Source organism: Panthera uncia, chromosome B4, assembly GCF_023721935.1.
Source record: "Panthera uncia isolate 11264 chromosome B4, Puncia_PCG_1.0, whole genome shotgun sequence".
Taxonomy (NCBI): domain Eukaryota; kingdom Metazoa; phylum Chordata; class Mammalia; order Carnivora; family Felidae; genus Panthera; species Panthera uncia.
In genome coordinates this window covers 95681793-95695479 of record NC_064809.1, presented here as the reverse complement: position 1 = coordinate 95695479, position 13687 = coordinate 95681793, and the positions used below count along the sequence as shown (strand labels likewise).

General features: G+C 35.4%; 1 protein-coding gene across 1 annotated transcript in view; it reads left to right on the top strand.

The window, feature by feature from the left end:
- Positions 1–13077, top strand: part of LOC125919885 (40S ribosomal protein S17-like) — a 23891-nt gene extending 10814 nt beyond the window's left edge. The window contains 2 exon segments of the mRNA XM_049626703.1: positions 12535–12722; positions 12724–13077. Coding sequence (XP_049482660.1) covers positions 12535–12722; positions 12724–13008 — 473 coding nt within the window. The 3' untranslated portion in view covers positions 13009–13077.
- Positions 13078–13687: the final 610 nt, after the last annotated feature.

The following is a 13687-nucleotide window of genomic DNA, read 5'->3' as shown; positions in this document are numbered from 1 at the left end:
TTTATTTTATTTTATTTTATTTTATTTTATTTTATTTTATTTTATTTTCTTATTTTTTAATGTTTATTTATCTTGGAGAGAGAGAGCATACGTGTGCATGTGCACAAGTGAAGGAGGGGCAGAGAGTGAGGGAGACCAAATCTGAAGCAGGCTCCAGGCTCTGAGCTGTTAGCACAGAGTCAAATGGGGGCTCAAACTCAGGAACTGTGAGATCATGACCTGAGCCGAATTTCTAGGCTTAACTATGTGAGCCACCCAGGCACCCCAGTTTATTTTATTTTTTTAAAGTTTATTTATTTTGAGAGAGAGAAAGAACATGTGTGCAAGTGGGGGAGGGACAGAGAGAGAGGGAGAGAGAGAATCCCAAGCAGGCTCATTGTTGTCAGCATGGACAGGGCTGATCCCAGGAACTGAAATTGTAATGCCCCCGATTTCGAATCCGAGAGACCACCAAGGAGCCGATACCGATGCAAACACACGAGGGTTTATTTGCAAGCTCGAGCTTGGGCCCAAGTATACCCGACACAGCGGAGCAGGGACTTGGACCCCTAGGTTAAAAGGCGTAGCAGTTTTATAGGGGCCAGTGGCCAATGAGATTGTAACACACACAGAAAGTTGCATAGTCATGCCAGTCCACACGCACGTGGCCAATTGAATTACAATTTACCCTATAGTAACAGTTTGAACTAGCCTATCACTCTGGTCAGAATTGGCGCGCAAGTTTGGGGGGCAAAAGGCGGGGCTTACATTCTTTGGCGGTTAGGGCTTCTGCATTCCTATTTGAGCTGGTTTCCAGTAAGGGTGTGCTCAGCGGCTTGACTAAGGTGGGGGAGTGTCTTAAGCAATAAGCAGGTCATGTGGGGGTTATACATGAGATGGTGGGTGTAGCACAAAATGGTGTTAGTCTTGCTCTGCTTGTCCAGAGGTAGGGGATTTTGGTTAAATTCCTTGGGTGCCACAAAATCATGACCTGAGTCAAAATCCAGAGTCTGATGCTTAACCAAGAGTCACCTGCATGCCCCGTAGGGTCTCAATTTATAATAACAACTGTATTATTTTCAAAATGTTCTCTTTTTTTTAATGTAAGCATGCAAATATATAGATTAAAGTATTTAATCAACATTTGAAAATACCTCTTTTACAACATTTCCTATTTCTACTTATTCAGGTTTTCTAATGAATAAAGTGTGAATTTAGGGAACGATTTCTTTGTATTTGATGCATTTCCTATATTTAATAAAAATAATTGTGGAGTACTTTATGCTTAAGTTAGTGGAATGAATCCAATTATTTACTTTAATAAGGCTTGTCATTTATACATTTTTGAATATAAACTGGAAAACACTGGCTTTTGCTAAGATCACTTTCATTCATGGTGACAGATAAAAGAGCTTTAGTCCTATTTGTATTAAACACTTTGGTGTACTTTAAGAAATAAAAGAAGGTCAATGTGCTTGAAGCATAGAAAGTAAGAGGAGAATAATAAGTAATGAAAAGATGTTAGTACTCCATGAAAGATTTCATATTTTACTTATATAAATATTTTTGAATATGTTAAAGTTTGTATGTGTGTATAAGTTTTAATGGCTATAATATAACAAGAAAGGATTAGGATTACTTTTAATATTAGCATTGCCCCACTTTTGCAATTTCCAAAAAAGATGTTTAGGCTTGTGATCTCCTTAGTTACACTTTTTTTTTGTTCAAAGTTTCAATATTTAAATTTTAGGGCCTAAAGCAAACTATGCCTTCACCACATCTCTCCTCCTAGCATTTGCTTTACAAAGGCCTGAGCATACTGAGAGAAGAGGAAAAAAGAGTGCTTTTAGTGGTGGTGTTAATAGTCACATTTATTTCCATTTTATTTTTATAAATAATGGGATATTTCTTAAACATTAAGGTAGTACAGTAATATTCATACCTTAAGGTAACTTAAAACATGACCTTAAAATACAATGAAAAGCTATTAAGAGTTTTATGCAGGTAAGTTACATCACCTAAAACTGTTTCTAAAAGACTCTTCAAGAACATTTTAAATCTTTATAGGAAAAGAATTAAAGAGGCTGGTTAAAAGATTATTGCAGTAAAAACAACAAAGGATAAATGTATATATTTGTTATATTTATTTATTTATTTTTTTAAATTTTTTTTTCAACGTTTTTTATTTATTTTTGGGACAGAGAGAGACAGAGCATGAACGGGGGAGGGGCAGAGAGAGAGGGAGACACAGAATCGGAAACAGGCTCCAGGCTCCGAGCCATCAGCCCAGAGCCTGACGCGGGGCTCGAACTCACGGACCGCGAGATCGTGACCTGGCTGAAGTCGGACGCTTAACCGACTGCGCCACCCAGGCGCCCTATCTTTGTTATATTTAAAATATATTTTTGAACTACGATAGAGGAGAGGAATGTCCAAACTGGCTTCCATGTTTATATCTAGAGAGACTGTGTGGAGATGGTGCCACTAGCCAGGACAGGAAGGTCATGAAAGAGTAGTGTTGGTGAAACGTCTTGTGACAGGTATTACACGGAAAGCTGTTACATGGGCATTTGGACACATAAGTGAAGAGCTCAGAAATATATCCTAGATGGGAAATAATTATGCCATTCATCAATGGAATCATCATGTTTAAAAGTTGGCTGTACAAAATAAAAGACATAGTTGGTGTATTGGTCACTATTTAGGATACAAGGATTAATTATGAATTTTCACTAAAATATGCTAAGAGATAGATATCATTAGCTTTTCTATGGTTTTCCTTTCATATGTGATGTCAACAAAAAGGATATTCTAGATATTCAAGGGCTTTGAAAAAAATCACCTCCATGACTCTTCACTGAAAATTTAATCAAGATGTAATTTAAGTGACCAGGAGATGGGTTGAAATAAATCCTGATTTGGAAACCATGGTGTAATGGAACGGACAGTGAAAAATGACACCAGTAAAACATGAAGTTAAAAGCAGCAAAGGCATGCACATAAATAACTAAAATAAAATGTAGAAAGTAGTATGTCCCCTGAGAGATGACGTACAAATAAAGTTCAATTTGGTATAGGAAATTGGAAAATTTTTTGAGAGCAAAATATCAGGGATATCTGAGGCAGGAGATGACTGTAGAATTGGGCCTTTCGGGTAATGAGGATTTGAACAAGGAGGCATAGGAGAGAAATGATTAAGTGCTTCAAAAACCAGCAAGAACTGGTTACATATGTAAACTCTTCCCTATGACACATAAGCTCCTCCCTGTGAGAGGAGCAGGTGTCCCAAGTGGAGCACTGGGTGACTCAGCAGGACAGCTAGTTTAGACCAAACTGAGTGAGGCTTTCAGTTTATGTATCATTTAACTATCTCCCATCAAATGGACAATCATTACTTCCAGGTGCAACCCAATAATTTTAAATTATCCTAGTAGAAATAAATGAAATCTTGCTTTAAATTTTATCTTTAAGAATTCAGTTGTAACTGTCTGACATTCAAATAAATTGTTCATTTTAAAGTAGGATTTCTTAAGTATTAGATCTGATGTTTATGCAATATCCTGTAAGGAAAAATACAGACACATAGGAAAATTAACAAAATAAGAAGGAAACAAATATTTCCAATTTAAATTTTCTCAATATAAAGAGAATGGTCATTTAAAAACATGATTATAAGGCATGAGTGGCAAGTCACTGCTAATTAACAATAAAGGAACTGTATAATTAAAGAGAATTCTTAAACTACTCATGTACTTAGAAGATGTAAAAATTTACCAAAGGAGCTTCAGTTTGGTCAACAGAGTGTAGTTTTAACAAATAGATTAGCTTTAAAATGTATTATTCTTCAAAATAAAATTTGATGATTATGGGGTGCCTGGGTGGCTCAGTTGGTTAGGCTACTGATTTCAGCTCAGGTCATGATGTCACAGTTTGTGAGTTCAAGCCCCGCATCGGGCTCTGTGCTGACAGCTTGGAGCCTGGAGCCTGCTTTCGATTTTGTGTCTCCCCCTTTCTTTGCCCCCTCCCCTGCTCACACTCTGTGTCTCTCTGTCTCTCAAAAATAAATAAACATTAAAAAAAATTGATATGTAAATTCCTAGACACAAAGTTGTTCTACATATTTGCAGTATGATATATGCTGCATGTGAATGTGAAACTCAAGGACATATACTTTTATAGATCTTTTACTTATTTCAGGGTCATGGTTGTACCAGTGTTAATATTAAATTTTTTTTTTTTTAATTTTTTTTTTCAACGTTTTTTATTTATTTTTGGGACAGAGAGAGACAGAGCATGAACGGGGGAGGGGCAGAGAGAGAGGGAGACACAGAATCGGAAACAGGCTCCAGGCTCCGAGCCATCAGCCCAGAGCCTGACGCGGGGCTCGAACTCACGGACGGCGAGATCGTGACCTGGCTGAAGTCGGACGCTTAACCGACTGCGCCACCCAGGCGCCCCAATATTAAATTTTTAAAATATTAAATACAGAAAACAAGTAATTTAATAAATATTTGACATAGGAGAGTTAAAATTTTCTGTTTTTAATCCATCATAATTTTTTAAGTAGCCTTATTTTTAGCTTATTTTCCATGAGCCTTCTATTTCTTAGTATAATCAAATACTTCCTGACCTTTTTTCCCCCTTCTTTACACTCTTCGTAGCACAGGCTGTGTAAGTTTTTGTCAGCACAGAGTCAGAAATCTATAGGAAATTTAAACAGAACTAAAGAAAATTGGGCAAAACAAAAAAATAAAGATTGCAGCAAAAATTATGCCTATAAAAAACTTTTTATTATTCTTTTCTGTCTCATCACTATCTATACTTGGCATATCCAACCACTTTTGTTCTTTAAAACTGAACTCAAAAAAACCCCCCAAAACTGCACTCAGATGGCATTTTCTCAGTAGTCTCTCTTTTCTGTTCTCCCAGAATGTGAGATAAGGGTCAGGTTATATATTTGAAATCTGTCATAACATAAACCTCATTTGTGTCTAACCCTTTCACTCCTTACTTTGCAAATTTTAAGTTACTGTTTTGTCCTAAGTGGAGAGAGATAAGTGTCCCTGTCTCAGGAATTTCTATGAGGATTTAACGAACTTGTATATGTAAAGAGCTTAGAATTATTGTATATTCTACAATATTTCCATGTTGTAGTATTAATACTTCTGTTTTCTGATCCTTATTCTCTGATTTTTCCTTAAACCCACTCCAATGAGATTATTCTGTATCCAGAGCACTGAAAATCTTCTTGTCAATACCCCCATGGCACTAAACCCAATGTTATTCCTCAATTCTCATCAAATTGCAATACTATTGGACTGAATCAATTGGTAAGTCCCTCACCAGGAGGTTTCCAGGCCACTCTCCACCATTGTTGTTTTTCCTCTTCAATCACTGGCCATTTCTTCTCAATCCCCTTTGCTGATCCCTCATATCCTCTGTCTCTTAAAGGTGGAGAGACCCAAGGCCCATTGGTCTTTATGCTCTGTACTAATTCCCATGATAATCTTATGCAGCCTGTGTGCTCAAGGCTTTTATATTTGCATCTACCATGAATGCAGTATTTGTCTACCCAATGGTCTATTTAAAATATCCATTTAGACATCCAAGAAACATCTTAAGCTTGGTCTCCTTTGACACCAGTTACCCCATCCCAACCTGCTCTGGTTTCAGTCTTCCACACACTGCAAGGCAGCTCTATCCTATTTGCATAGGCCAAAAACCCAGCTGACTTCTTTGTCTTCTCTCTTTTTCTCACACACCTCATCAAATCCATTCATTTGGATTAACTACATTAACTTTAAAATATATAGCATATAGAATTAGACATTTTTTTACCCTTCCAGTGTTGTTTTTTTTGTTCCAAGTCTGGATTATAACAAAAGAGCTCCCTGATTCCATTATATGCTCCTCTAGTGTATGTTTTTAATATAGAAGCCTGCATGATCTTTCATAAAACATACTTAGATCACATCCCTTCTCTTCTCAAAAATTTACAATGCCCCCCACTGTATGTCATTTAGCACAAAAAAAGTGTATTTAGAATATCCTGGAAATTTCTACCTCTTTTCTTTACTTCTTTGATGTCCACCAAAGCCCCAGTGGCTTCCTTCTGAATGTTGAGCTTGCCAATTAGGCTTTTACCACAGGGCCTTTGCACTTGCTCTTCTCTCTGCCCATGATGTTCCTCTGTCACATATCCACAGGCTAGCTCCCTCATCAACTTTAATCCTTTATTCAAATATAACTTTCTAAATAAAGAGGTCCCTCATGGCTGCCTTATGTTAACTTGCAGCACTCCTTCTCTTCCTTGCTTTCATTTTCCCAATACATTAAATCACCATATATTTTTTCCATAAATACATACAGCAACAAACCTTGTCTAGGAAAATCGTTTTCAAACTCTTTTGACTTGACAAGTAACTTTGGTCTATTTATTGCTTTTCAAGAGTAACATTTAATTTAAACAATTTATTCTACAATAGTGACAAATCTAAGATTTTCTGTTAGGAAATCGCATCCCATTCCCCTCCTGTAGTTTAGCTCAATGAACTCTAAAAATAAAATTTCAAGTAATAGTAGATATACATTGAGTTACTCCTAAATAATACTTCAGAACACAACAGGCCTTATAGTAAATCTGAATGTAGGAATGATTCCCTACAGATGCTAGAGACCAACCACAGCCATTGTATTATTAGTTACACCAGGAAGCCTTGTCACAGTGCATGACTGCTGAACCTGGAAATATTCTGAAATGTCACAGACCAAATCTCCATTGCTTTATAGATACTACAGAGACCTGTAAAGATATTTTAAGTTGGATTGACATTTCTGCTTCCTGAAAACTTCAGCTATCGATAAACTAATGTTCTCTGGGTCTGTTGTTGCTTCTTCTTATATGTATATTGTCTCTTGCTAATACTCTTTAAATAGGTGTAAATTGTGTTTAATTCAGGGAGTTTATGTATTACATATAAACACCAGATGATAAACTATGTAGGTATTGAATAACTTAGAAAAAACCCCACAGTTTCCACATTTTTCAAGATGTTTAAAACATGCACGGTTCCTAAACACTAAGAACAATAAAAATTAAATTATTTATTTTATAAAATAGGTGTTTAATTTGATAATGAAGATTTAACTAAAATTAAAAACTACAGAAATAGCATTATAAATGTTAAAGAACTTTAAACTTACACATTATCAGAATTGCTAATCGAGAAAAAATATAAAATTTAATTAAAAAGAAAACTGGGAGTATGCTTTAAACATTAAAGTGTGAATTGGACAATATAGTCAATAATCTAGATAACTGAATTTAAACCAAAGAACTTCCATGCTTATTTCCAAAATTTTAAGCATTTTGAATGACAATCCCTTTTTGCCTGCTTATTGGGATATAATTTTTGTATTCTCTACTATGTGTATGCACAGCCTTAAAATCAGTGAGAAAATGGGGGGGAAAAGCTAGTTGTATGTTCAGGAAATAGTCCTTAAAGTCACTGATTTAATGCTTACATTTATAATCATGATGTTTTGTTATTTTAATATGAAACGAATTTTTATTTGAAAAAATTGTTCAAGCTCTTCTATACCAAATAATCTAGAAAAACATTTCCTAAGTTAGATTTCCTAAAGTGTGAGGAATATGGTAGATTCTTGCTGTTTTGTTGTGTCTTAGAATTTATACTGTATTGTAAAATGATTTCATGGGAGGCCTCACCAGTCTGAGGAGATCCTTTTGTGTAGGCAAAGGATGAATGCTAATACTTGTCCATCAGCATTCTGTTTCAACTGGCATCATGTTCGAAGCACTAACCTCCTTAAGGTATACATACTCCACCATCCATATCACAGCTTGACAGTGCCACTAGGTTAAGTCGTAGAAACTTGTACACCTGGGCCTACTTCGTTCTCCTCTCTCCTCACCATACTGGTTGTGCTTCATTCAGTAAACCACCGGCCTTCAAAATTCCTCAGAAAGGAAGCAGGCATGAAGCTCTGAGTGGATGTGTATTACCAAACTACTGAGGGCAAATGTCAATTTCTCAAGCATATTCCCCTACCAGTGCATTTCTGGGGTGGGCCTAAGAGTTTCTGCAGCTTCTGAGACATCTAACCAGAAATGATCAATGACAGCTCTCTCTTTGGTAAAAATCCCATCTCTCTGAAAATGAGCTCCACTCAGTTTTTTTTTGGTGAGCCACACACCTCAGCACCTAACAGATTCATTTTCTCCCTCCAAAGTTCTCCGTTCTGCCTATATGGCTGAATTGGTGGGAAGTAAAGTTGAAATGCTACTTTGGCTACCCTCTGAACAAGTAGGTGGAGTCCACAACAGGTTTGGGGTGGAACTCTGGCAGCTTCATCATTGTTTTACAATGTGAATAGACTTGTTGTCTATTGTCGTCAAAATTAAAAAGAAAAAGAAAAAGATTGATTTAACATATTGTAATATAGCTCAGTTAACCCATTGATGTACTAGGACTTTCCTGTAATACATGAGTGAAAGGGGGTGAGAGTTATGAAGAACAAACACTACAAAAATTACAGAGGAAAAAAATTCCTTTAATGTATGTAGAAGGTTACATTCTGAGAACACAGAACCACAAATGGGTGTGCTAATGTAAATATAAAATTGAGGACCTATTTTGTGCGACTATGGATAAGGTATTAGCTCTGAGTAAAGTCTCACTGCTTATAATCTTTTATGAATGCCTCATTTAATTTATTCATTCCCTGCGCATGGGGATGTCTGTTAATATGTATTTCATTGAACAAGACTCACTTTGCCTTCCATTTTTCCTGCCGTCTACCAAGCACACACCTGATATGCATGCAATGGAAGGTTAACACAAAAATTACTATATAACCTGGCAGAGTGATTTATTAAGAATTTCAAGTGGCAGAATAATCTGAGAAATTAACTGTCTACTCTTATTTTTTTTTCTCCCATAGCACAACAAAATGTATAAAATGTTATTCTGTTCCACCTTCCATTTGTAGGAGGGAGCTCTATTTCTGTATTCTTGAATTCTGGGTTTCCTTGTTTCCTGGGAAAGAGGGCAGAGAAGGTTCCTTTGCATGTTAGTGGCCAATGGAGAGAAGTTGTCAGGCAGAATATAAAACCAATATGTATTAAAAAATAAATTCCCCGGAGCACCTGTGTGGTTCAGTTGGCTAAGTGTCGGACTCTTGGTTTCCTCAGGTCATGATCTCGCAATTTGTGGGTTCGATCCCCGCATTGGGCTCTGTGCTGACAGTAGGGAGCCTGCTTGATACTTTGGCACTTAAAGGTCTGTGGTTCTTCAAGGACTCTTGTTTCTCTAATCTCCCTATGGGTGCCTTTGGTTAATTATGACAATTCCAACCTTTCTAGACATTGACATTACTTTACTCCTGCTGACATAGTCTCAAAATTTCAAGAGATACACAGAATCCTAATTCCCTCAGAAGAATCCAAAAGAAACACACACACACACACACACGCACACGCACATGCACACACACATACATATACATATATACATTTATTAGCATCTTTCCCTGTTTTTGTTGTTTTAACATACCTGTGAAATGTTTCTGTTCTTTCCAATATGGTAGCCACAAGTTGTGTGTTCTTTTTGAGCACTTAAAATGTGCCTAGTGCACTGAAGAAAATTTTAACTTCCATTTAATTTTAATTAACAAAATTGAATTTAGGTAGTAAATATAGCTTGTGGATACCACCCAACAGTGAGATTCTATGGGAAAAGTCGGTTTTACTTAATGAAGTGTAAAAAGAAGTGTAAAATGAAGATCTTAGAGAAAATCTTAGAGAAAAAAAAGTACACACATTTTCATTGCAATTATAGACATGTGTAAAGCTCTGTTTTATAAGTTAGAAAAAGCAAACTGAAAATGGGAAAATGGCAGTTAAAGCTAAATACGTATATTGATTACTTAGAAATTTAGAAATTATGGGCCACAAAATTTTCTGATACAAAGAGGATAAAAGAAAGTAAAAGACTTCATTACATGCAGATGATTAATGATTTTATAACATAAGTATTTTTAGAGATATTATAAAACATTATGAAGAGTCTTCTATCTCAGAATCTGAAAATTCTCAAGATGCAAGTACATGAAACGTGAAATTTTCAATCACTGACTAAATGTTCTCTGAGTTGTCTGTGAAAACCCTGCCTGTGACACACGTCAGTAGAAAGTGCAAACCATGGAAAGGGGGATTCTGTTTTTCAATTAGCACATAAATCTAAAGTTGATATTCAGAGTTCAGTACTTTTATTGAGATTACAATTTTGCTTTCCTTCAGCATCATAAATGTAGCAAGGAATTAATGGTAATAAACATAAAATCACAATATACCGTTAAATTATTCTGTTTTCTTGAAGACCTTATGAAAATTTATTTTAATATGAATACATGTAGCATTTCATAATTATGCTAAGATGTGCATAGAAAATAACTTGTAAAGTTCTTATTTATCTAGTAGGGAATTTCAACTTCTTTAGTAAAGTTATATTTATAAATTGTTTGCTTCACTTCACATTTAAGTAATTACCAATGAGTTTCATTTAGGATCTCTAAAAAAACCAGTGTGCTTTATGTTTAAAATTACAGACATAAATATCTGAGATGAATCTAGCTAATGTAAGGACTTTTTTGTTTTCTAGAAATTATCCTCTAATGTACATTTATATTTAATATAATAAAATTTATAGTCATGAGCTTTGAAAGGTCACTAAAAGATACTGAAGATAAAGAGCTAAATATTTTATCATACTTGAATGTTTATGTGAGTATTTCATTTAGAAAAGGGTTTTCCTATAAGACCAATGTTGTATATTTCACTACATACAATATTTGTCTCCAGAACTAGTTAGCAAGAGTTATGGAGTAAGTCTACTATGATGTAATATATCAATTACATTTCACTTCTACACCAATATCTCCTTTTGTCCTTTGTTTAGACAGTGCTGTCATTTATGAGTGTGTGTGTGTGCATGCGTGTGTCTGTGTGCCTGCATGACAAAATAATCCATTTGAAAGCTAGCGAAGGGAACATTAGTTGTGTTTTCTGTCAATTCAATAAATATTTTAAAACTAAATTCTCATAGAGAAAGTAAGATGTTATAGGCAAAGCATTTTTTGCATTGTGTAAAGTAAGAATAAAAACTGTTATATATTAAATCATACACTTTCTATGGGGTTTGTTCATCATGACATGATATATTCCAATAAGGTCATGAATAATCCTGACTAAGCCAGCTTTCTGAAAAGAATATTATTTATCTCATTTGCTCTCTTTATATATAGAATTTTGAACACAAAGTTCTAGGTGGGCCCAGTTGGCCCAATATAAAGATAATATACTTTATATTATCTAAATGGATTTTTATTTTTATTTATTTACTTTTTAATGTTTATTTTATTTTTGAGAGAGACAGAGTGCAAGAGGAGGAGGGGCAGAGAGAGAGGGAGACACAGAATCCGAAACAGGCTTCAGGCTCCCAGCTGTCAGCACAGTGCCCGATGCGGAGCTTGAACTCATGAACTGTGAGATCATGACCTGAGCCGAAGTCGGACACTTAACCAACTGAGCCACCCGGGCACCCCAAATGGCTTTTTAAATTAAGAAAATTTTGTAGCTACTTTGGAAATGGTTTTATTATTTATTATATGTGTGTGTATGTGTGTGTGTGTGTGTGTATGTAAATAATAAATGTGTGTGTGTATACATATATATATGTAAATAATAAATGTCACATTTTGGCAGTAAGTATAGAACAAACACCCATGAAACTACCATCAAACTTAAGAAGAAGACTGCAGATAATATTAACTCTCTGTGTCTCCTGGTACCCCATTCTTGCCTCCTCCCTCACACAGGTACTACTCTCCTTAATTATGTGATTATTTTGTTACTTTTTAAAAATATAACTTACCACTTGTGTGAAAAAGAAAACTTAAAATATTTTTAGAAGTGATATATACCTGTACATGATAGTAAAGTCAGACAGAATTAGATCCATACACTGATTTTCCCATATTATTATATCTGTATATTCAACATTTTTTATTCCAAACAACAAAAAAATCTAAATAAAAAGGTATGGGAGGTATTGTTGGTACTTTCTTTATAGTTTTTTTGTGTGTGTGTGTGGAGATTAAGTGACGTAAGTGTATCTCAAATTCTCAGTGCAGTGCTTGCTGCATGCTGGATATTTTTATCATTATCATCATTATTTTATGTTGTAGTATATTTAGAATTCTTACTGATGATTTAATAACTATTTAGTCAGTCAGCATGGTTCAATCCAAAGCCTTGATTTAGTTCTCAAATAATATTTTTGCTGTCACACATGTTACTCTTTTAATTAAAGTGTTTCTTCCACAATTATTAAGAAGAGAATCATGTAAGAATGCCAAGAACAGTTGCATGGGAACAGCTCTATTCTTGTCCAAACATACCACATCCTACTCCAGTGTCTGTATGAAGTGAAACATGCTTGTGCTGACCCTTTCGTGACTTTTAAAACATTTCAGTATTTTACCATCTATTCCAAATCCCTCGTAACCACTTTCCTTTTACGAGGCCCTGCCAACGTGGCTGCGTTTGCTCTAAAACTGTGAAGAAGGTGGCCTGGTCATCACTGAGAGAGAGGTACTGCACACTCCCGGGCAATAACTGCCGCGCCAACAAGCACACGTGTGAGGAGATCGCCATTATTTCCACCCGGCGAGAAGCTTCTCAGCAAGAGCGCAGGCTGTGTCACACACCTGATGAGGCCGTTGCAGAGAGGCCCCGTGAGAGGTATCTCAGTCAAGCTGCAGGAGGAGGAGCGGGAAAGGAGAGATAATTATGGTCCTGAGGTCTCGGCCCTGGATCAGGAGATCACTGAAGTAGATCCTGACACTAAGGAAATGTTGAAACCCTCGGGCTTTGCCATTCTGTCCAAACTGCAGGTCACTCAGCCTCCAGTTGGGATGCCTTTCAAAACCCTCCATGGAGTCGTTTGAATCTTTCAGCTGCGCGGTAATATCTTCAGTAAACCTTGGACAATAACAACAATAACAAGAGAAATTGGAATAGAGTCCCCTATTATTCTAAAATAATTTCCACCTATAATATTTACATATTATACATTATAGCTATTTTAGGGGATTTCGCTGTACACATTTCATGTATATGTTATATAGAAAAAAATATCATTTTAACAATTTCCTATTCTTAGGTTGTTGCTTAGCAGTGAAGATGCCATGTTTCTTTCTGTTATTTTTGTTACATGCATAATTTTAAAAGATGCAGTGCTTTATAATGGCTTTGAAGAAATTATTGCCCTCAAGAATTCTACTATATTATTAATATGTTACTCAATAGGTACTTTTTGAACATTCTTACTAAAATAGGCAATATTGTTTCCTCTATCATTTTCCTCTATCTCTTTGCACTAGTTTCATAAGAAAATCTGAGGATGTGAATAAACTGTCTTAAAAATAAAATCTATTTTCAAAGTAAGACAGAAATAAACATAAACAAATTTAAGATGATTTTCTAATTAAATCATAATAAGGTTCTAACTCTACTAGTACAGCTGTTAGAAAGATACATATTTATCTGATGTGTTTATAATATATGTAATATATGTTTATATTATGAAGATAGTATAAAATATTCAGGGCAGGGGAATTTTCTGAG